Source organism: Periplaneta americana, chromosome 12, assembly GCF_040183065.1.
Source record: "Periplaneta americana isolate PAMFEO1 chromosome 12, P.americana_PAMFEO1_priV1, whole genome shotgun sequence".
Taxonomy (NCBI): domain Eukaryota; kingdom Metazoa; phylum Arthropoda; class Insecta; order Blattodea; family Blattidae; genus Periplaneta; species Periplaneta americana.
Genome location: NC_091128.1, coordinates 78274386 through 78300687, shown reverse-complemented (window position 1 = coordinate 78300687; position 26302 = coordinate 78274386). Strand labels below are relative to the sequence as shown.

Below are 26302 nucleotides of genomic sequence, written 5' to 3'. Positions count from 1 at the left end.
TTTGAATAATACTACTAGTTTGGTTGAGTTTTACAAGACTAAACATTAGCAATAATATCCACGACTACACAGGCTGGCTGTGAAAATGATTGTTATGTTTGGCTCAACATTTATATTTGTGAGCAGCTGTTTTCTATAGGCTAATCAACTTTAATAAAGGCAGACATCGAACATCTGTAACTGATGTTTCATTACGATCAGTAGGCTACTGTTCCTTTCAGCTGCCAACAGCATAAAACCTCGTTCTGATGTACTGATAAATAAAAATATAACGAAATGATATTGTACATTTAAGTAGCTATAGAATTTCTATTATTTCTGTAAAATAAATATTTCTCCATTAATTAATAATAGTCCAAGATAGTTTTGCAAACACTGAACGGAAATTCATTTCATAAACACTCTTACTAGTAATGTATTTCCTTTTGTGTATATTTTGTACGAGATCACCCCTTCTTCCGGTCCACCCTTATACAGAGCGCAGCTAATATCTGCATTCCTCTCATGAGCTGTGAGCCGGCTCGGAGAGCGCAAACCTTGTGCAGACCTGGCGTAGACTATTACATATTCTAACACAACCGTGAACATGCACATCGCGGAAAGAAGGAGCGGTATCCAGCAAACCACTACCCCTCCACCTATCTTCATCTTTGCCATTGCATTACGTCATCTATATCCATAACCTTAGGTTTTATACCATATGTTGAGTGGGGCCATATTAGATTGACAGCGCTGCAGTGGTGCAAGACGAAGCGATCTCTAAAATAAGGTAACTACGAATTGGGTGGGATTCTGGTGAGTGAATATTATGTTACCAAAATTTGTAGTAATTAGTTTTCTGTATTCTATAAACGTTACTGTGATAGAAAAAGAGCGTGTGGCTTATGCTACAGTAAGTTTCTATCCAATCTCTGTTGAAAATCATTGTTTCTAATGTGATAAGGGTAAGGCCTTTTACATGAAGTTCTACTTGTGTTTCAAGAATTTGCTAAGTATGATGTATCATTCTTCTTCATACAGTTGCTTCAGAACTGCGAAGTACGTGTAAACAGAGTTAAGCATCTGAAACAAGAAGTTTAGCTAATTAAATTTCAGTAGGCTAGTTTAATAGTGCAGTTACTTAAAAAAATGAACTACAGTACAGTATTTTAGAGTACAAATACAACAAGCATTATTCATATAAAAGTTGTTCGAAAAGTAGTGATTATTAAATGAAACGAAGTTATTCTTCAAAGTTCCATAGACCTACAAGACCCACTATAACCCATCAACGTGAAAATAAATACCTAATCATAAAATTGAGGTTAGATCATCACCTCCCCACCACCACCACAGAAACACACCCATCAACACTACAACCATGATCATCATCATCATCATCATCATCATCATCATCATCACAGCAAACACGACCATCGACATCACAACAATGACCATCATCACTACCACCACCACAACAAGCACAACCATCGACATCACAACAATGAACATCACCACCACCACCACCACCACCATAGCAAACACGACCATCGACATCACAACAAAGACGATCGTCATTATTATCACAGCTAACATAACCATCGACTTCACAACAATGACCATCATCACCACCACCACAACAATAAACATGACCATCAACATCACAACCATGACCATCATCACCACCACCACCACAACAAACACGACCATTAACATCACAACAATAACCATCATCACTATCACCACCGCAACAAGAAACACGACCATAAACATCACAACAATGACCATCATCATCACCACCATCACAACAACAAACTCGGCCATCAACATCACAAAAATGACCATCATCATCACCACCACCACCACAACAACAAACACGACCATCAACATCACAACAATGACCATCATCATCACCACCATCACAACAACAAACTCGGCCATCAACATCACAACAATGACCATCATCATCACTACCACCACAACAACAAACACGACCATCAACATCACAACAATGACCATCATCATCACCACCATCACAACAACAAACTCGGCCATCAACATCACAACAATGACCATCGCCACCACCACAACAAACACGACCATAAACATTACAACAATGAAAAAGATTACCACCACCACCACAACAAGCACATCAACATCACAACAATGACCATGATCACCACCACAACAACAAACACGATTATTAGTGTCACAACCATGACCATCATCATCACAGCAAACAAGATCATCGACATCCACACCTGTGGAATAACGGTCAGAGCGTCTGGCCGCGAAACCAGGTGGCCCGGGTTCGATTCCCGGTCGGGGCAAGTTACCTGGTTGAGGTTTTTTCCGGGGTTTTCCCTTAACCCAATATGAGCAAATGCTGGGTAACTTTCGGTATTATCACCTTCATCTCATTCAGACGCTAAATAACCAAAGATGTTGACAAAGCGTCGTAAAATAACCTACTAAAAAAACCGACAATGATCATCATCACCACCATCACCACAGCAAACACCACCATCGACATCACAACAATAACCACCACCACCACCACAAGAACACATCAACATTCACAACAATGACCATGTTCATCACCACAACAAACACGATCATCAGCACCACAACCATGACAATCATCATCACAGCAAACACGACCATCGACATCACAACAATGACCATCACTACAACAAACACGACCATCAGCATCACAACAATGATCATCATCATCACAGCACACACGATCATCGACGTCACAACCATGATCATCATCACCACAACAAACACGACCTCAACATCACAATTATCATCATCACCATAACAACAAACTACCATCATAATCATGACCATCTTCCCCATCGTAATCATCACCAACACCACATAGGCTACATCATCGTTACCACAAACATCACTATCACCACATACATAATCATCACCACATCATAATTATCCCATATAGGTCATCATCATGTTTGGGAGTTAGGTTATTCCATTGTTGTATCTCTCGCATTCAGATGGCAACTTTTACGTAGGTCATCCAAAATTCCGTTATCCTCTTTGTGTGTACTACGGAAGTTTATATAATACTGGGTGTTCAGTTCAAAATGTGTCATGGCTCGCTGTATGCCGTCATGTGGCTAGCCGTTGAGCCTAGAGAATTCAATCTTCCTACACTTCCGCAGAGGTGTATAACTAAGAGGCAGAGAAGTTGCCTAGCAAGTACGGCGTTCATTCTGAAGAGTACGTACCGATACGCACGGTAACGCCGGTAGTGGCAGGAATGTGAACTGTTTGGAAATACGTACTGTCGGGATATGGGGAGAGGGTTAAGACGATTACTTACGTATTTGTTGACATTAACTTCGACGGTCAACATGGACACGGAGCATTTGATTTGTGTTGTGGAATGTTACCGTACGCAACCGATGATAACAAATACCCTGCGTACGACTTGCCGGCGCAAAACACAGTTCGAAAGAGGTTATGGTAGCACACAGACCGTACAGACGTTCAAGTTATACCGTACACGTTCTCAAGTTCAGATTGAAGAACGCCTTAAATAATAGGCAACTTCTCTAACATATAAGCTGAAACTCGCTTCAAATCGGTGACCCAACAACAGTGACGTCGTGACACACTTTGAAATGAACACCCAGTAGTTATCAGGATTTGACGTGGTCATGTGATCATAAAATTTTATGTTGAATTTTAAGTCTGTGATTTAAGAATGATGGATTAACTACTAATTCATTTAGCGTCGATGGTATTTGTGATAGAAAGATAGTATTTGAGAGAGGATTCGCGATGTGATTAAGTAAAAGTTGGGGAAACCTCAGATAAACCAGGTAGTCAGCCCAAGCGGCATTGGAACTCCTTGCCGAGCAAAGCTCCAGGTCAGCAAATGCTCTTTCCACCTGAGCTACCCCGGTATCTACTTGAAATAACGGACCCTTGCATATTAAATGTTATTAAACATTTTTACTTGAAGCAATCGTTGTATCAGTATCACATTGGTTACCGTCGCATTTATAGTATTTTTTTTTTTTTTTTACATTTGATCGAGAGTACTTTATACCTTCTTACGTTTTTATTGACAACTCTGATACTAGAAATGAGATTAGTGTAATAGATATCGTTTGAGAACGTACAGTAATAATCATATTAATTGTTATTGTGTAGAGCAGCCATTTTAAACCGGGTGCGGTGGTCCGCTGGTGTGCCGCGAGAAAATGAATAGTTTCTCATACAGCATTAACTGTAGAAATTTTGAAATTTTCTTGGTACATTACATTAAAAATAACGGTATGTGTTTTTGAGACGACAATTGGAGTTGTCATACTACGTGAATCTTACTATACTAGATGGCAATTCGGAAGGCGGTAGTCTGCTAGCGTTTGCGTCGAGAGAAACAGATAGAGAGAGCAAGGCAGCGTACAACATTGCCACATCGTACTTCACGAGCACGTGCAATACAAATAACGCAGGAGAGAATTTAAATTATCAAAAGACAATAATGACCTTAGCCGTTAATTGCTGTAAGCATGACACCAAACAAACCCTCTTTTCTTCACTAACAATATTCTTTGCACGATTCTCAATCCCACAACACATGTTTCTGCAGTCGTTTCTTGCGTGTTGGCAACGTTGCAATCAGCATCAAGATGGCCGGCAGCGTTCTGCTCATCAACGTTTTTAAAATAATTATACGCCTTAACACTATTTTCCGCGCCTGCCTGTGCAATACTTGTCTTTTTACAGTCTCTTCTTTCATTTATTTATCTTACACACACACACACACACACAGACACACACACACACAGAGTAAATGTTAGTAGTTCTTATTCAATGTATTGGAACACTCACACTTGAAAAACGAACTCGAGAAGTACTTGTTACTGACTGATTCTTATTGGTTCTATTGTACAAGCTTGTGACGTCACATACCAGAAATGCTACGGCGCATACAGCAGCCGACCGCCTTCCGAAATATCGTCTAGTTTACTGCGTGTTCAGTTCAAAGTGTGTCATGGCTTGCTGTATGTCGTCATGTAGCTAGCCGATGAGCCTAGAGAATTCAGTCTTCCTACACTTCCGCAGAGGCGTATTACCTATGTGCGAGAGAAGTTGCCTGGCAAGTACGGGGTTCATTCAGAAGAGTACTTACCAATACGTACCGTAACGCCGGTAGTGGCAGGAATGTGAACTGTTTGGAAACACGTACTGAGGTGAGTTTTTTTCTTACTGTCGGGATATGGGGAGAGGGTTAAGACGATTACTTACATACAGTATTTGTTGACATTAACTTCGACGGTCAACATGGACACGGAACATTTGATTTGTATTGTGGAATGTTGCCGTACGCAACCGATGATAACAAATACCCTGCGTACGACTTACCCGCGCAGAACACAGTTCGAAAAAGGTTATGGTAGTACACAGACCGTACAGACCGCCATCTGTTGCTACGACGTTCAAGTTATACCGTACACGTTCTCAAGTTCAGATTGAACGCCTTGATTAATAGGCAACTTCTCTGACATAAAAGCTGAAACTCGCTTCAAATCGCTGACTCACAACAGTGACGTCATGACAGACTTTGAAATGCACACCCAGTAGTTAATTTAATAGCATGCGAGCGAGATATGGTCGCGCACTCAAAGCGCTGTGTCAGTTAAATGAGCACTTTTCAGTCAAAACGGGAGGCTAATCAATAATATAATTAGCTGATTTTGCATTCAGACTTCAATTTCGCAACTTAGTTAGAATGAGCAGCAAATTGCTTATATATATATATTTTTTTTTTTTTATTTATTTATTTATTTACTTATTTATTATGGATATCATGAACGCAGGGGACACCTGGGAGGCAGGAGATATCATGTTTGTAAGTGGGGATATCTTGGAAGGCAAGGGTATCAGGAGGTGGGAGATATCATGAAAGTAGGGCATATCACGTAAGCGGGGGATGTAACGGAGGCGAGAGATGTGACGGAAGCTGAGGATATCATGTACAGTATTTACAGAATATCACGAATTTGGATGGTAACAAGGAGGCGAGGGTTCACGAAGGAAAGGATTACAACGAAGGCGGAGGATTGTCTTTAAGAAGGTAGAGGGTTATCATTAGAGTCCTGCGTTTGGTTACTTTGAATGAAAGTTAGGTGCATATCGATCATATACTTAGACGACCGCCATCTCAGAGGAAAGAAGTTACATCAGCGTGCTCTCGATGTACGTACGTGCTGTATATCTGTTATGCAGTTCGCCGCGTCCGATGACTGGATTGCTTTATAACTGCGTTGCCATAACTCGTGTATATTTGTAGTAGCAAGTGGATCGTAGAACTTCTGCTCTCTCAGTTTTATATTACCTCACAAAGAATTAACTTCTTTCAGTGATGTTAACAGTGTAGTAAAATAAAATGTATAATATGTTTAGGCCTTGGTTAGATAAGTGAGTGCCTGAGTGATGCAGTGGAGGATGATTGTGAAGCAAGTACCTCTTATTTAAAAACTCGGTGTTAGGGAGAGGATCAAAGATGCGAAAACAGACAGTAGACATAGTACAAAATTTAATTTTGTTTTTTACTCAGTTATTAAGTGGAAATGGGGTTTTACTAACAAGAAATATAAATAAACTCGCTTCAATTGCTACAGGAGTTGGATTAACGACTGTGAATAAAATTTCTATCATTAAAGTACTGAAAAATATGAAAAGCCAAAGTAGAAACATAAGAAAAAATCGAAACAAGTATTCGATGAAATATGCGACTTTTAAGGGATTTCCTGCAACGAACAATGTTTGAATTTTACTAATAAGGAGAGGCGCCCACGAAAGACAAACTTATTGAAGTTATGCCTGACAAAACAAGAGGGACAGGTTATGAATTCCGTACAGTAGTAGAACTTTATACAGACTTTTGCACAGTATGGGTTTTTCTTACAAGGTTTTACAGAGGAAAAATGCTAGATCGGAGTCACAAGAAATTATTGCATGGCGATACCACTACTATAACAGATTAGGAAATTTAGACTTGACGAGTATAATAATGCATACCTCGACACACCTACTGACACTGAGTAAATGGTCAGTTGCAATAATTTGTTTCCTTGTCTTTTGTACTTTATTCTGTATATATATATATATATATATATATATATATATATATATATATATATATACTTGTAGTGAAAACACTCTGTTAAATATGCAGAATTTCGTCTCTCTGCAGTTTCTTATGTGGATTAAACTTCATAAATATTATTTTTAAATAATTCACTTACCCCATTATTCACTTAGTAAGACGTGACAACGCAGCGTTATAAAAAGCACGCGACGCACCATAAATAATCGACATTGAGTTATCAGAACTGGTTTTAAGAAGTGATGTGAGGGAGCTCGTCTAAGTTTGGGGAGTACAGTATATTCGTATGAGGAGGTAGTTGCAAGTCAACAGATAACGCTTCAGTGAACCAGGGTGTCGTCGGGATCGTCCCTCATGTACCGGTATTGTGTAGATACATCTGTTTATTCGTGTACCTGTGTGTGTAAGTCTGTGAACAACAGGGATACAACTTAGATTTAATAACAATAATGTTCTATATATTTAAAGGCAGCTTACATGCAATAAAGATAATTTTACTAGGGACGGATGAAAAAAACAGGAGCCAGCCCCTTCACTTTCAGGAGCCATCAAATTTCGTCTAGACATACAATAAGGAAACCATTCGATCTCAGATAAAGATACATTTATTGAAACATATTAATTAAACAATATTATACATCTATGCAAGAGTCGGCCTGGTTGGCGCAGTTGGTATAGCGCTGGCCTTCTTTGCCCGAGGTTGCGGGTTCGATCCCAGGCCAGGTCAATGGCATTTAAGTGTGCTTAAATGCAACAGACTCATGTCAATAGATTTACTGGCATGTAAAAGAACTCATGCGGGACAACATTCCGACACAACGACGACGCTGATATAACCTCGGCAGTTGCGAGCGTCGTTATATAAAATACTAGCTAAAACCACCCGGCGTTGCACGGGTTTTCCTTTCTGTTTCTGTTTTTAATTAAACTGCTTATTACATTTTCGGAAATCTCGGAAACCTAACTATAGACAACCAAAACGAATTGCCTTTACTAAGCTAAGATTTATTCTTTACTTAACGTCACTTACATGAATTGATGAACTCCTTAGCGAAATGCCTGCCAGCGTTAACTCAATTTAAAACAGTTGTAAATCAGGCACCGAAAAGAAAACATGTAATCATGTGCCTGACGTTCAAGGTTTTTTTTATTTATATATTTGTTTTTATTTATTTATTCTGACGTAGTTGAGACCATTAAGCCTTCTCTTCCACACCGCTAGAAATACAAATAAAATAATAGAAAAATCGGACTATGAACAAAGTAAAACCCAACAATAATATGATTCCTTTTTCTCTTTCTGATCAGTTTCAGCATCGAATTAATATGTACATATATAATTTAATTTATATTGGAAGACTTTTTTACCCCTTGACCGCTGTATACCCACTTATATCATACCCAGTTGTTTTTAAAATATGACTTGGAAAATTATATCTCACAAATTCAGAACATATTATATTAATTCTTATTTTATACACAGAATACAGATACAATATGAACTTGCAATAAGTCATTTTTTTTTACATAAAGACTAATATTCTGAGAGACGTATAGGCTTGACGGTATTTTAGAAATTAAGAGATTGTTATTTCCACAACCCATAACACACTACATTTGCAACGTGATTATACAGATAAAATTTCGCAGTAACATATTTTCGGACGTGAACAACAATATTTTGAGAGACGTATATTTTAGAATTAACACAATGCTATTGTCAGTCGGCTTATGTACATTCACATACTACATTAGCAACATGACAGAAATATCATTAAATTGCTTTTTGATATATGTAAAATCTTTTTTTTTTTCTCACTCCTTTGTACAAAATATAGTCGAGGATGTGAAAAACACGCAGTTTTTAAGTAAATGTCTGCAACTTTGAGGTACTGCCCTTGAGCTTCATTTTAATATGGTCATTACAAATGCTAGTCGCACTGAATTGCAATTGCATTAAATAGAATGGGTATTATAGCAGTACTTGAGATAAAAACATCTTATCATTTCGTTTTTCCAGTTAATATTGCGACTTTATTACGTTTCGCATGGGTTCTTCACACCAATTCATGTTGGTACATAATTTTGGTGGGTTAATATTTCGCAGTAGTACGTCTGGTTATTCAATATTAAGTAAATTATGTGCTAGCAATCATTGTAGTTTGAAAGAATTCTAGAATTCAGTTGGATAAAACACAGCCTGCTCACTATCTACAACTGCATCGAGAAATTCATAATACGGTCATGGTCTGCGTAAAGATATTTATTGCACAAATTATCTAGTTTTAGCCTTCATGATGTTTACCAACAATGTTATTCGTGTTATAATTTCCATGGTCTTGTGAAAGCCGATGTTGAATACAAAAGACAATAATAAAAAACAATTGGCTATAGAAGATAGTATTTTAATATTACATGTTTGGTCGTATTTATTTCTATTTTTTATATTTTAATTAATTTAACGTCCATTTGTACAATTTTAATATAGTCTTTGTTTTTCTCCTGGTTATGAAGGTTAAATGTGCAAACTTTGGCACATATCGATCAAAGCGTGTAGATTTGTATAGAGAACATACATACCCACATTCACTTTTACCATATATATTAAGATATCAGTATAATTGTATGGTAACTTTGTTTGAGACAGCATAAATAAAATACTACGGGTATATTATTTATGTAGTAAAACTCCCTTTATGGCGGGTTAAAATAAAATAACGTATCTAAAATAATGTAAATAAATTATCAAAAAAAAAGAGGAGTTGGGCTCAGGTTCGAACCTGTGACCCCTTACACTATAATCACTCATCTTACCACTACGCTAAAAAAAGCTACCTACTGAAGTGTTTGAATTTAAGTATTATGAATGTTTTACATTTGCTGTCTGTTATGTTTGATTTTGAATTTATAAAAATTAAACAAATATATGTGTTTTATTTCATTTTTTATTGTATATAATTGCCCATGATACATTCAATCAAGAGATCGTACCTCATTTACGTAGTTCTAATTTAATATTATTTTATTTTATATTCCAATAAAAAGATGGCCGCTTTTACAACGGAAGAAGACGTGACTGGATGACGTCAATAAAAAACAATTGATTGTAGAAGAGGCCATTTTAATATCATAAAGGCCTTTTTACGTTCTAATTTTTATTGTTTTCAATAATTTAACGTCCATCTGTCCAATTTTAACGTAGCCTATGTTCTTCTCTGGGTTATGAAGATTAAATGTGCAAACTTTGGCAAATATCGGTCAAAGCATGTATATTTGTATTGAGTACATACATACATACATACATACATACATACATACATACATACATACATAGCCACATTGACTTTTATATAGGATAAGATTACTTTAACTATATACATTGCAAACACATGTTCTCAGAGACGCACTGAACCTACTATGTAGGACAATATCTTGAGATGCGTAACAAATGTAACGATATTAATTTAAAAAGAACATCGGAATTTCTTCCTACAACCGATTTTGTTAAAATTATTTATTAGTCATAACGATAAAAAGAAAACGAAGTATTAAAAACAATTTTGAACTCAATAAACAATTCAGACACCACATACAATTTTTAGTCGCTATGACTACCTGGCTCCCGGAATTTGTCTACCCCTGATTTTTACAATAAGTAAAGCGCATCTAGTTATTTTAAATCCAGTTAAAGTTCGGAATTAACAAATAAAAGAAATATATAGACTACATTTCAGCACAAACTTAAAATAAAACTCATTATGAATGCTTGCTTTATGAGTCCTTACACATTACAATCAATGACTGTAAATATTTTAAGTATTTCAAATGAAAAATTTCTCCTTCTTTCTGATAAAATACCTGTTCTTCTTTCCTAATAACGAGCGCGCTTTCAAATTATTCTATTGTAGCACTCATTTACAACCGCCTAGTTGTGTTTTGTTTCTAATGTTCACTGAGCAGCAAACTGGACCTAAGTAGCGTTGGATGACGTCATGCTACATACCTACATACACTGTTACGGGCTGCTAGGAGGCTTTAGGTAACCAAACGCAGGATTCTAGTTATCACCAACTTGTAGGATATCCCGAATGCGGAGAATATCTTGAACAATGAAGATGTAACAAAAATGGAGTATATCTCAGAGGTGGAGGATATCATGAATGGAGATCAAGACGGTGGAAAATATCACGGAGTCGGATATCTCTGTGTCGGAGAATAACACAGAGGCAGTACAGATTACGGCGTCCGGGTAGATCAATAAAATTGATAGAGCGAATGGTTACGCATTGGAAGATCTATCTTCCAATACAGACCCTAGGTCTACTGAGCCTCTTGTTAAATTGAATACCGGGTCTTTCTAGAAAGTAAAATGCGATGATACGAGAAGGTTATGGATAGGCTCCGTATTTCGGCTACCGGTACCTATAAACTGGAATGAAGTTGTCTGATTCGAAGTATATGTGACATCACAGCGCAGGTACAAGTACGTTCGTATACAAAATGGTAACGCATCCTCTGCCCTATTCCTCTTGAAAGTCAAAATCGGGACGCAGTCATAGTGAGTAGTCTTTTCGATCACTGCCCTTACTAGTCGCATTATTTAAATAACTAGATCTTTGTGGCTGATTGAAGGTTCATTGCAGAGGTAAAATGCCTTAGGTAAAACGCTCAAGCGTATAAAATTGCAGGGAATAGTTGAGGATATTTGAACTAATATTTTCAACGAAATTACATATAAATTGTGTAAAATAAACGTAAAAGTGAGAAAGATAGTGCACTGAAAAACACTGCAAAACCAAAAGGCACAAAAATTGTGTTGAACATAATCCATATCAAAATCTGAAAATTATGAACATATTAACTCGACGTTTAGCATGGATTTGTGTAGCCTACCATGATGCTCAGTGCCAACATCCCAATTAATAAATTAAATAATTTTCATTTTATGGAATTTCTGGAAAAGTACATAGAAAATTAGTGGGTCTTCAGTGATGAGCGACATGCAACATCCTAATGAAACACGAAAAAAATCAGACAATAGGAATATGTTGTACTATATCATACACCAATAACATCATGTGCTATTGAAAAAAATTCTTGCAATATAAAATCATTTCAAGTGATATCTGCATATGTTCAAGTTCCATAACTTACGAATGCACGTTATTATTCACTGCAAAGATCACGACGAAAATGAACATCACGGCTCAAGCATGTGTTTACTAGTACAGCTTCAGAATGTCGGCAGTTGACTGTACTCCACGAACACGCAGCGACGATCTGTTTGTTTATATCCTTATCCGTTGCATTGCCTGTGTTCGGCGTACTATATACCCAGTGTTTCTTTAACTTCAGTCTTTAGGTAGCTGGAATACGAAGCCTAGTTATGGAGATGACACTACTATGTAAGTGAAAGATTATGAAGAAGGTGAAGGTTTGGAGGATAAAAATTGTAGGGATGATGATACTGAAGACTACGTTAATATTGAAATTTAAGATTTCGTTGCGATGCAGACCTGGGTGAACGTGGTGAGAGAGACATCGTAAAACATGCCAGCTGTGAGGCGTACAGGCTTCTGAGCTCTCATGATGACAAGCCCAAGGAGCTGTTTGAAGCTAGTTGCGCGGTGGTACCAGTTGCACCCATATGCCACCTGCTGCACTGCCAGGCTCTGCAACAGACCAATGCCACAGTAGTTATGTTCACTTACAAACATATTACTCGCTCCATCATTCACTCGCTCAGATTATGCTTATTCTATCTCGGACTCATTCATACACAATCTCAACCTGCCCCCCCCCCCCCCACACACACACACTTAATCAGTCCCACTCAGGGGCATCATTTCAGTTTTTGCTTCGGTGTGGCAAGATTTTTTTATGTAGGACCTTACAGAGTGTATCGTATGGTTTATTCCCTATTCCCCCTTTGTTACCGTAAACTGGAATAAATTTGATCGCTGTGTAAACTTGACTGTCAAAAAGATTTAAACAGTGTTATCAGATGCATTGAACATACCCATGTAATTTTAAAGTTAATTTCTTTCTCTCTATTTATTAAGTATTATTTTATTGTTTTAAATTACAAATAGGGCTGATATCACGGTTTATTATTTTCTTTTTTATTGTAAAAAATACCCCACGTTACAGTATATAGTATAACAATTTCCACTGCAGGACATATTTTAACTTAAGTGTACTACTTACTTGATACGTAATTTAGTGCATGCACGTGTTGTTAATATGACGTAGATACAAATAAATCAACACACAATTGTATTGATAAAGAAATTTTAATTCTAGTCCTTCATTCGGAGAGGCCCTCCATGGTTTTGTGTGGTCAGAAAAGTATGCACGTGATCCAATAGACTAATTCCTCTTCCGACAGGTAGCGGCCCTGTAAGACACGTGTTACATGGGTCATATAAATGAACTAAAAGGGAGAGGTTAAACTAAGAAAGAAAGAAAGAAAGAAAGAAAGAAAGAAAGAAAGAAAGAAAGAAAGAAGAGTCCACACCTGTGGAGTAACGGCTATCGCGTCTGGCCACGAAACCAGGTGGCCCGGTTTCGATTCCCGGTCGGGGCAAGTTATCTGGTTTAGGTTTTTTCCGGGGTTTTCCCTCAACCTAATATGAGCAAGTGCTGGGTAACTTTCGGTGTTGGACCCCGGACTCATTTCACTGGCATTATCACCTTCATCTCATTCGGACGTTAAATAACCTAAGACGTTGATAAAGCGTCGTAAAATAACCTACTAAAGAAAGAAAGAAACAAACAAACAAACAATCAAACAAACAAACAAAGGCATTTTAATTTCAATTAAAACCATTTTTTTACTTTTGTTTAAATAGTTAACAACCACTAATGTAGCAAAGAGGAAGACCTTGGTTTCATTGAGCGAAGTTATTAACATTCACTGAAATAAATTGTTTATAACACTTTGTCCTTGTGGCAACCCTTTAATAACAGAAATTTAAAATTTAAATTGTGGTTTATTTAACAACGCTCGCAACTGCAGAGTTTATATCAGCGTCGCCGGTGTGCCGGAATTTTGTCTCGCAGGAGTTCTTTTACATGCCACTAAATCTAGTGACATTAGCCTGTCGCATTTAAACACACTTAAATGCCATCGACCTGGGCCGGGATCGCCGGGATCGAACCCGCAACCTCGGGCACAGAAGGCCAGCGCTATAGCAACTCTGCCACCCAGGGCGACTTAATAATAGAAGTTTGAAGCACTAAACTATTTATATGTATATAAAAGTATTCCCTGTGGGGGACCTTGTAACCCCCATCAGGCGCGTCCCTCAGGTGGCGGATGAGGGATCCCACCAGATATGATGGGGTGGTCCGAATAACTACGGGAATAAGGACCCGTGGACCAACAAGGAGCCCAATTCCTGGGGGCTTTAAAATACTGGGACACCCTCTCTCCAGGGGACATAAATATGGAGGGCCCAAGCCCAGGGTTAGAGGTGAAGACCTCTACGGTGGAGTGGAATTCTCCAACTACAGCGGAAGAGGCAACCTCCCTATAGGGGCTAATACATAGGGGAGCTGGGATGGAAGCTCTGAGATGGCAGCCCCATTACCATCCTTACCCTGCGCAGCGCCCGTAACGCGGCCAGGGGACATTTACATTACTGAGAACCTCCAGAATGATAGCCTGACGGATAACATGTTGACAACCCAAGCAAGACAACGGACAAAGAAACATGGATTTAAAAACTTGAAAATAGCAACATGGAATGTAAGAGGGATATGCAACAAGGAACTAGAACTAGAAAGGGAACTAGAAACTGCTAATATTGATATTGCCGTGGTATCTGAAACTAAGAAAAAGCTAAAAGGAACCCAAAATCTGAAAAATTATATATTGGTATATAGTGGAGTAGATATAATGAAAAGGGCATCTGCAGGAGTTGGAATCCTCATCAAGCAAACTCTGAGAAATAAAATAGACTCCTATACTTTTATTAATGAAAGAATTATTATATTAAGACTAAAAGTAACAAGAGGATATATGACAATTATAGGAGTGTATGCCCCGGAGGAGGGCAAACAAGCAGAAACAGAGAGGTTTTACACTAAACTCCAACAGGAAGTGGATAAGATAAATAAAAACGACTTTCTTGTTATAGCAGGAGACCTCAGTGCAAGAATTGGAAATAAAGAAAAGGATGGATGTATTGGCAATAACGGTGAATCAACAATAAATCAGAATGGAAGAAATCTTATAGATTTTGTAGCATCAAATGACCTTAAAGTGACTAACAGCTTTTTTCGCCACAAAGACATCCACAAATACACATGGAGCTCAAGAGGCTATAGATCAATTATTGATTATGTAATAGTAAATAAAAAGCTAGCTACATTTATTGAAGACACGAGAGTATATAGGGGATATGATATTAATACAGACCACTTCTTGCTAATCTCTAAATTTAATATGCCCCCAAAATGGTACAGAAGTAAAACAAAATTATATCAGAAAGAAGAGGTATACAAAATCAATCTATTAGAAGACATGAGTATCCGACAACTCTATCAGAATAGAATAGCCCTACAAGTAGTGGAAACAGCTATGAGTTTAAATGTAAATGAAGAATGGCAATTATTGAAAACTATTCTAACACAGGCTGCGTCAGAAGCCCTAGGTAAACGAAAGAAAAGACGTACTAGAAGAGGACTTAACATTTGGAACGACGAATTAGCAACAATAATAAAAGACAAAAAAGATACATACTTATTATATATTTCCCACCCCACGGATGAAAATCGCATTAAATATAACAGACTCTCTGCAGTTGCAAAGAGAGAAATAAGGAAAATTAAAAGAGAAAGCTGGGATAAATTTGTAAATAATAATATTGAGTATGATATTAATGGCAGACAAGCTAAAGCATACAAGATTATGAAATAACTAAATAAAGAAGAAAAAGATACTATAAACTGGAACCCCATTTCTGAGATACAATGGCTAGATTTTTACCAATATTTATGGACTAGTAAGGATGATGAAGAAAACATACAAACGGCTACATACAATGAATATGTGGACCCAATTTCAATAGATGAATTGAATAATGCTCTCCAAACAACCAGAAATAGAAAATCGCCGGGATCAGATTGTTTAAATCTGGAATTATTTAAATATGCGCCACAATGCTTTTTACAAAGATTTTTAAGTTTTTTAAATATATGTTGGAAGTTTGGTCACATACCAGAAGAATGGAATATAGCACTAATTACTCCCATTTTTAAAAAAGGGAACAGGAAGAATTGTGAAAATTACAGAGGGATTAGCCTTCTTAACTCAGGCTATAAAATATATGCCAAGATTATCTCTCAAAGACTAAACAAAATTGCAGAAGTGCTATTAGCAGAAGAACATAGTGGGTTCCGCGAAAACAGATCATGTATTGATAATATCTTCGCCATAACGCAGATTATAGAAAAACATGTCGAATTTAATATTCCCACATATATGGCTTTCATAGACTTTGAGAAAGCATTTGATATGATTAGCAGAACAAAATTGTGGATGATATTAAAAAAGAAAGGAATTCCTGAGCATCTAATAAGGGTGATACAAAGTATGTACAAAAATACAAAAATCAAAATGAATATCAAGATTACCACCAACTTGCGAGAAGTTAACCAAGGGGTCAGACAAAGGTGTCCCTTATCACCTACTCTTTTTAATTTGTACCTAGACTAAGCCGTAAGAGAATGGCAGAACAATTTAAAAACACATTATTTTATAGATAATATCATTTTAGATTACTTACTTTTCGCAGACGACCAGTTGGTGTTGGCTGATTCTGAAGACAACCTACAGAGAGCAGTCCATCTGTTGAGAATTGTTGCTAATAACTACAATCTAAAAATATCACACAGGAAAACTAAAGTATTTGGCTTCTGCGGAAATAATATAATAAGAACTAAAATTGTAATAGAGGATAAGATGATTGAACAAGTAAATTCTTTTACTTACCTTGGATGCGATCTCTGTTACATATCCTCCACAGACGTAGAAAACAAGTTAAATAAATTTTTAAGACTTATTGGTACAATTAAACGTACACTCATAAATAAAGTCGACAGAAAAACTGTACTCAAATTTTACAAGACACTGGCAATTCCGACATTGTTATATGGTTCAGAAACGTGGATTCTGACTAGAGCCCAACAGAGAAGAATTGAGGCCGCTGAGATGAGACTCTTAAGGCCACTAGCAGGATTTAGACTACAGGACCATAAGAGAAACGAAGATATACGTCGAGAACTGAATATCGAGAGTGTAATAACTATAATTGAAAAATATAGAAATAATTGGTACGACCATATAACAAGAATGCCCAACGACAGGATACCTTTCAGAACATGGTGTTATAGACCTACACGAAGAAGACGAGTGGGAAGACCAAAGAGACGTTGGAGAGACCAGTTTGACGGATAAAATTCTGGAGGCGGAACAGGACATCGGCCTAAACCTTGAAGTTATTGATGATGATGATGATGATGATGATGATGATGATAATAAAAGTATTCAGAGTGGATAGGGACCTATGCACCAAAATTTGAGAGGTGATTCTACATGTTAAATATAACAAAACTTTTATTAGGCCTACACTTTTCTTTGATAAAGCACCGTTATGCAGGAAAAAAAAATAGAAGGTGAAAATAATCTGAACAGTTAATATCTTGAATCTTTTTTTTTTTTTTTTTTTACAAATTAAACCGTTTAGCCATGAATTTAAATTGAATAATTGCGAATATCGTTAAAATAAAACTTGCAACGCAGATCACTGTCGCGTGTCACCGACTGAGGGGGAAGGGGAAATTAAGGAGTGCTTGGTAGACTTATTGCAGTAGCCGTGATGTTGCCAAATGCTTAATAGAGACATAACGATTTCCTCTAAAACGGTGAATGTTAGAGAAAAAACTTATTTAGATTTTTTAAATCTTTCCTCGTAATCTATTACCAGTAGTCTTCATATATATTTCTTTAGTATTACTACTACCATGTTCTTAACATATTTTCTTAATCTTAAAATAGAGGGAGCATTTGCCTCTGGACTCACTCGCATTAGTGACTCGCTCACTCGCTCAACCAATTAATACTGGGTGAACAATTTATCTCCCGCCCGGAAAGTGGCAACTTGACTATCGGCGTGCACTCTTGCACACGCCGGTTGCGGATACAGCGCAGTACCTGTGTTTTGACAAATTACGAACTATTACCGTTAAATATTACTAATAAAACATTTAAAACATCGTTTACTCTTACAAATTAAGAAAGGAGATACATAAACTGCTTTCTTGTCATGACTTTCGCTTAAGCCGATGTAAGATACGCATTTACGCTGCTCAGTAGCTCTTGAAGGATAGCAAAATTGCCCCTTTTCGCTAAGGAGTTAAGGGGAGTCTGTACTGCAATCCCATCAATGTAAAGCAGAGTAATAAAAGATAAAGACCGTAATTGTAGCCTGTTACATACAATAATACTTGAAGAATAACCCCTAAAAATTTCAAATGTGTAGCTTATGTAAGTCCTGAGAAAAGTGCACCTAAATTAGATGGAATTTACATTGCTGGGATAGGCAGTACAGACTCCCCTTAATCACCAATTGCCGACCGATTCACCCACTGAACTTGCGTTCTGATTGTTATTCACTGACTCCCCATTTACTTCCTACTCTCATAGCCGTTCTCTCTCAACACTCACCTCCTGTATAATATCTGTTCCAAACCAGCAAAACATGAGAGGCCCACAGGCCGCAGCGGCTAGCCCAAGCACAAATTTGAAGACTCCGTTCCCTTGACCCCAGCTCTGCAACAGACGTCAGAAAATTCAGGTTGAATTTTTTATGATGTAGCGATAATATATTTGTGGACAATAAGGATTCTGGAACAATAGGTCGCAAACAATTCGTTTGTGCTAAACTATGGAATAGAGCCGTTGAACCGTACCGTTACGCTGACAATCAAGTACACAGTATCGCCACGTGACGGAACATTATACGTGGCCTTCATAAAAATAGCTTATGGCCGCTGAATGCATTTTCGTAAAATACGAGTTATTTCCCTGGAACAAAAATACAATGACAAAACTGCAATAATTATTTACCGCTTTAGATAAAATTGCGTCCCAGTTTTACCTTCGTCGATTTCTACGATATTCCATGGCCAACATCATATTTCTCCTTCATTACTCTCCGATAAATATCTTTTAAAATCTGTACTTCCTTTTAATGCATTAAAATCCAACTCTATACTTGCAAAACCTTACACTTGGCCACTGTAGTCAATTCTTAAGAGGACTTTGTCCTGAAATATGATAAACATTTATGAAAATACATTTTTTTAAACTTTATAATTATTGTTGAGCTATTTTCAACAAATTCTTCACCGTAATTGAGACATTTGTCATATCATGGGATCGACAGAGAGATGCAGACGGCTGTCATACGCTGGTTCCGATCCTAGGCGGCTGACTTCTATGACACAAGGATACAAAAATTGATCCCATAGTATGACAAATGTTTCAATTCCAGTGGGGAATATGTTGACAAATAGCGCAACAATTGCTGTATCTGTTTCAGTAAATCTTTCCATGCAATTGTGCTTTTTTCTGTAAACGGCCCCAGGAAAAATCACTTTCTGGACGGCCTCGTAATTGTGGTCGAATGGCCAAAATTTGTACGAGCACTTCTTTTGAATTTTTAATATGGTGGGAGAAACAAAATTAACTTTTTATCTGCCCTCGACAGAATGTTTGCTTGTGAGTTATTGCGTTCTGGTGGTGTATTCGGAAGGTGAGTTTTGCCGATGTATGTTGTAAATCGTCTTGCGAACCCACTCTCCTATTTACACGACTCCCCTTCCAGAGACGCGATCCACATTTTGGTAACACTGCTGGAAAGCATCCCCCTATCCCCTGTTTAATTTTTGCACGCTTTTACTAGATGAGCCTCTAGATTTGTGTTTTCTACCTGGAAAAATTCTTTGTTGAGTATCTTTTTCTTTTATTTCTTCAGAAACTGATGATTAGTCTCTGTAATTAATTTTAATTAAAAGATTAGGTAGGTGTTTCTAGTATTTTTAACGGATGTAATCAACAGTTACATCCTTGTGTATTGAGACAAAAAAAAAAAAAATAAAAGGAACTCTCGTTGAAAAAGACGCGAGAATTTAAGTGACTAGTGCTTCCCCCCCCCTGCACCTCCACCCCACCCCCACCCCGTGTTCTTACAACTCTCTGTCGCGCACAATTATCACCCTTTATGTTCCAGGAACAAAATGATGCAAGGGCGTTTGTTTGCACGAACAAAATGAAGAGCGGGTGTTGCACGCGCCATCTACGTTTTCTTTTGATGTCTCTGTTATTCTGATCTCCCTTAGCGCCTTACGTCTTCTTTCTGGAACACAACGAGGCAACATCTTGTTGCCCTCTTTTCTTTGCTCTGGGAAAGACCGTGTGTTCCGTCTCTTTATTCATCGTATGGCAGAGTCGGAGGCATTCTTACCTCCTTTATTTAAAAATACCCTTTTATATTTCCATAGCTAACGTCAGAAGGAGCTTTGATTTTACCGATATTTCATTTTAATGCCGCTTTATGAGCTGCGTTTGGGTTGGGTACCGATGTTTTATTTGGTCGAGCTCAGTCCATTTAAAAATAATTGGTCCCATTCGTGTCCAAAGCGGGGAAGGAACTAAATCGGTATCTCATACTCGCTCATTGCACAGCTCTAGTGTAGGTCCATAATGGTGTAGACCAATTTATTTACCGACAGAGTCGTTGCCCAGAGTGCACTAATTTACTTAATCATTCATTCACCAATTCACTGACTCGTCTATTCACGTAAGAGTCGATGTAGCAGCTTACATGGATATTTCATTATTCGGAAACTCCTTGCAAAGATGCGAGAAAACGAGGAAAGTTTCCTTTTGATTTCTTTTCACCCACATTCTCAAGCTGTGCTTAATTAATACTGTTTATATCCACGTTTTTGGGTTGAATATTTGACAGGTTGCATCCCAAACAGTTAATCTTACTGTACTAACCTATTCTAAACGTACAACACTTTATATTTTCATAATTGTGAAAAATCAAGGTCGTGTCACCCGAAAACCTGGGAGAGTGATAGCTTTTGTTTTTTGTTATGCTTAGCTGTTGCAAATTACTGAAAATTATATCCTTCAGAATTTCTTCGTATAGGGCACGATATGATTATATGACAGTTATTTGATCTAGCCAAGCATAACATAGTGATACAACACCATTGACATAACCACCTGTCAATAGTTAAGAAATGTTTGGTATATTGCATCTCGACGTAGGTTCAAAATTGAAATTATTTACTATTAAAATAAGTATATTCATATGCAATATTAAATTAATATATTATGTCTGATCACATAGGTGAAGTTGAACTCACCAGCACAACCTGGAACATAACGACGCACATGATGAGCTGGCTACAGAAGAAGTAGAAGAGTTGTAGTGGGCTGAACACTTCGTCCATGTCCTTAGCGAACCTGCGACAGAAAGACATCTCCAAGTCACAATTCCAAGTCCACAATGTAAGTAAATGTGTTTGCAATAATGGTTTCAACTTTATATGATTGTAGGATGAGATTAAAGTGAGATAAATTTTATACGGACAAAATAATACTTTGCATCCCGAAATACTTTCCTTTCATAAAGGGGAAGCATGCTCCTAATTGCAGCTGTACTTTTACCTTGTATCATGGGTTTTCTGTAACGTACGATATTTAGAACTTTAACCTTGCAATTAAATCAATTTTTATCCGCGATAAAGTGCATACATTCGTGAATACACAATATATTATTATGATATTACATGTCGACACTCTTATCTATCCACTTACACATTCAATCACCCATTGATCCATTGAGATATTCACTAATTCAATTTACCCATCCATTCTTGTATTTATCTGTCCATCCACCCACGAATTCATAAATCATCCACTCACGAATTTATACAATCATCCACTCACTAATTCATACAATCATCCATCACGGATTCATACAACCATCCATTCACTAATTCATACAATCATCCATTTACGAATTCATTCAGTCATTCACTCACGAATTCATACAATCATCCACTTACGAATTCATTCAATCATCCACTCACGAATTCATGCAATCATTCACTCATGCATTCATACAGTTATCCACTCACACAGTTATCCGTTTACTAATTTACACAATCATCCATTCACGAATTCACACAATCATCCACTCACTAATTCATACAATCATCCACTAACGAATTCATACAATCATCCACTCACTAATTCATACAGTCATCCACTCACTAATTCATACAATCATCCACTCACGAATTCATACAATCATCCACTCACGAATTCATACAATCATCCAGTCACTAATTCATACAATCATCCACTTACGAATTCATACAATAATCCACTAACGAATTCATACAATCATCCACTCACTAATTCATACAATCATCCACTCACGAATTCATACAATCATCCACTCACGAATTCATACAATCATCCACTCACGAATTCATACAATCATCCAGTCACTAATTCATACAATCATCCACTTACGAATTCATTCAATCGTCCACTCACGAATTTATACACTCATCCATTCATGCATTCATGTAGTCATCCACTCACATAGTCATCCATTCACTAATTTACACAATCATCCATTCACGAATTCACACAATCATCCACTCACAAATTCATGCAATCATCCAATGACGAATTCACTCAATAATCTATTCACACATTCACTCCATTATGAATTCACGCATTCACTCAATAATGTATTTAGGCATTCACTCACTTATTCGTTGACGCAGTCACTCAATCATTCATTGACCCATTCGCTCAATCATCCATTCAGACATTCGCTCGATCATCAGTTCACTCAGGCTACCATACAAGCATAATCCCTTTACGAATTCACCCAACCACCCATTCACAAATTTGCTCAATTATCAATTCGAAATTACTGAATCATCCATTCACGAAATTATTGAATCACCCCTACACTAATTTATTGAATCATTTATTCACTAATTTACTTAATCATTCATTCACCAATTCACTGACTCGTCTATTCACGAATTCATTGATTCATTCATGAATTTATTCAATTATAAAGTTACGAATTCGCTTAATCATCCATTCACGAATTCACTTAATCATTCCAAAACGAATTCGCTCAAACAACCATTCACATATTAACTTAATCATTTATTAATCCATTCACTCACCCATCAATTCAATTCACCGAATCATTCATTCACGAATTCATTGAATCATTCATTTACGAATTCAGTTATCACACTCGAATTCACTCACCCATTATTCAATTCACTGAATCCATTTACTCAACAATTCATTAAACGCGCTCACTCATCCTTGAATTCACTGAATCATCCATTCACGAATTCAATCATCCCGTCACGAATTCGCTCAATAATCCGTTTAATAATTCACTCACTCACTCACTCACTCTTTATTTATCTATTTATTTATTTTCTTCGTTCATTCTTTCATTCCTTCTTTTATTATTTCTTTCTTTCTTTCTTTCTTTCTTTCTTTCTTTCTTTCTTTCTTTCTTTCTTTCTTTCTTTCTTTCTTTCGTCGTCCATCCAATCACGCATTCTTTTTTGTTCAATGTACAACCTTTACTGTGCACTAAATGTTGTCATTTTTTTAATTGAGTTATTTTACGACGCTGTATCAACATCTAGGTTATCTAAATGTCATAAATACGCTGTACATTATTATAACTCGTGAGTTCACTATCTGTTCAGTTGTTCACGCATGTACTTATTAATGTTTACATTGATGATTTGATAAGGGAATGGAAATAATACCTGATTATAGCTTGGTGATGTTTGATGCATTCTTTGAAGTAGACATCCAATTCTAGCTTTTTGGAAGGGGTAAATGTGTTCTCTTCGTTGACAGGGAAGAGTTTGTCCATATCTTTGAGTGACATGATCAAGATCTTGAACTGTGTGGCCGTGTGGATGATGAATGTTAAGAACACAGTGTTGATGGACGTGTAGTACAGACATGCCATCAGGAAGCATATCGTCTGGATCGTGTAGACAATTTCATAAACCGGCGAGTGTATCGCGTCAAAAGGCAACCAGATGATGAAGCAGAAATACGGGGAAGGCTTGTCCGGGTCGGTCTGCGCGTGGTTCTGGCTGTACTTGTGGGCAATCGGCAGCGCTATCCAGGAGCAGAGCATCCCGTGCACTATAACGAACATGGTCCAGGTCAGGACTCTGGCTTTGCGCGCCGCTCCCATTACGAGCTGGTGCTGTTCTTCTGTCGATGCGAGGGTCTTCATCTTCGGTGTCAGCTTGTTTTCGAGATTGTGCACGAGGTTAAGGATTCCCTGGCTGTGGGTGACAGCGTAAGCAGCCTGGATGTAGCACATGAACACCCCCACCATGGTGAAGGCGTTGTCGGTGATTGCATCGAGGTTTCCCCAGAATTTGTAGATCGCGAGACATTGAGCTGTGAGGACCAGACAGTACAGAGCTACCATAAGGACTGGGTAGCAGCGGTATAGCCTGAGTTTAAAAGGGCTGGATGCAATGCCCTCCGTAGGGATTACTCCTGCATAGAAGAGCAGCGCGAGGTTCAAACCCATGAGATCCCACGGCTTGTCGCTTGAAGTCATTGTTGCTGTGGCAGTTGAATAATGATGTGCGCACTAAGAAGAACTTTGTCTCGTCACGGAAAAGGATTGAAAAATAAATGTGTAGAAAAATGAGGACATAGCATTCGATCAAGAATTAATAAAATGCAAGATAGTCTTCCCAGTAAATAATCTAAAATTGGTGTACTTAACTTCATACATCGTCACGCACGGATTTACGGGAACTGTGTGTCTTGTGATCAGTCAAGTCCTAAAGACTTCTAGACTGCAGGATTTAAAATGGTTTGCAGCACGATTGATTTATTCTGCAAATTTAATACTCACTGATAGCATGTAGGAGTGAAATTATATAGACAGTGAGGTTAGAAATAAAATGAAGAGAAAGATTAATACACATTGACCTTTTGCTTGTATTGTCATCACAGGATATTTTTACATGTGTTAAGGCTAACCTTCTCTTCACCATGACGTTCAGGATTGACAGATTCACTGAAAATGTGATGTCCTTAAAATAATTGAGTCAGTGGACATTTTTCTGTAGCTTAATGCCTAGCAACTAATTCATTGGGAACAAAATTGAACCCTTACACGGAAAACTTACATATATTCCCAAAATAGTGCTCTAGTGCTCCATTATCTATTATCTATTAGTCCCCCTTCAGTGGAGGGCACGGACTGGGGCTGTCTTCTCACGCAGGCAGCTCGGGTATGCCCATTGTACTACCCGGGATGGAGTAGTGTGTATACTCTAATGCCCCCAGCGGTACAGATAGCCGCCTCCGAATTCTCCTACACCGTACATGATCATCTTTACCTTTCCACCTGGGCCTCACCGCGGTCCTTCAACCCCGGTCCCACCAGTTACCATGAGCCCATTGGAGAGTCCAAGGTGTAAAGCGCTACCACAAACAAAGACTGATCACATATTAAACTTATCTAGGCACCTGGGTTCCCTAGTGCTCTCTTGTTGCCCCGTAGCTATCTGCTGGCTCCTGACCGTCGCTGCAGCAGTTGTACGTACAGTTACAAAAACATCATTCGGTATTTAATTTCAGTGCATTCCATTGGATATGGTAGGTGAAAGTATGTGGTTTCACAAAATAACAAACATAAATAAATTACATTTTTCTTCTTCTGTGTGCTATACTCCAATTAATACAATATTCGTATCTGCCCGTGAGCTACTGATGGTAAGCGATGCATGAAGTCTTTCAACTAGAAGCACAGGTCTGTATTTGTTGGGTTTCCTAAAGTTCACTTTCACATACAGTCATTATCAATATTCTTCTTCTTCCTCCTCCTCTTCCCTTCTTCATCATCATCATCATCATCATCATCACTGCTGGTGTCGTCTAGACGTATTATAAAATTCATAAATTATTAGGGAAAACACTTGAAGCAAGTAAAGAGATACGTTTCCAAATAAATCCCGAAAAGACAAAGTACATGATTATGTCTCGTGACTAGA

General features: G+C 37.6%; 1 protein-coding gene across 1 annotated transcript; it reads right to left on the bottom strand.

The window, feature by feature from the left end:
• Positions 1-780: 780 nt before the first annotated feature.
• On the bottom strand, positions 781-24855 carry LOC138709967 (odorant receptor 4-like). The gene is made up of 5 exons (XM_069840650.1): positions 24035-24855; positions 21572-21671; positions 18858-18962; positions 12643-12798; positions 781-1062 (listed from the first exon to the last, which is right to left on the bottom strand). Exons 1-5 carry the CDS (start codon positions 24853-24855, stop codon positions 1003-1005), a joined length of 1242 nt encoding a protein of 413 aa, XP_069696751.1. The 3' UTR covers positions 781-1002.
• Positions 24856-26302: the final 1447 nt, after the last annotated feature.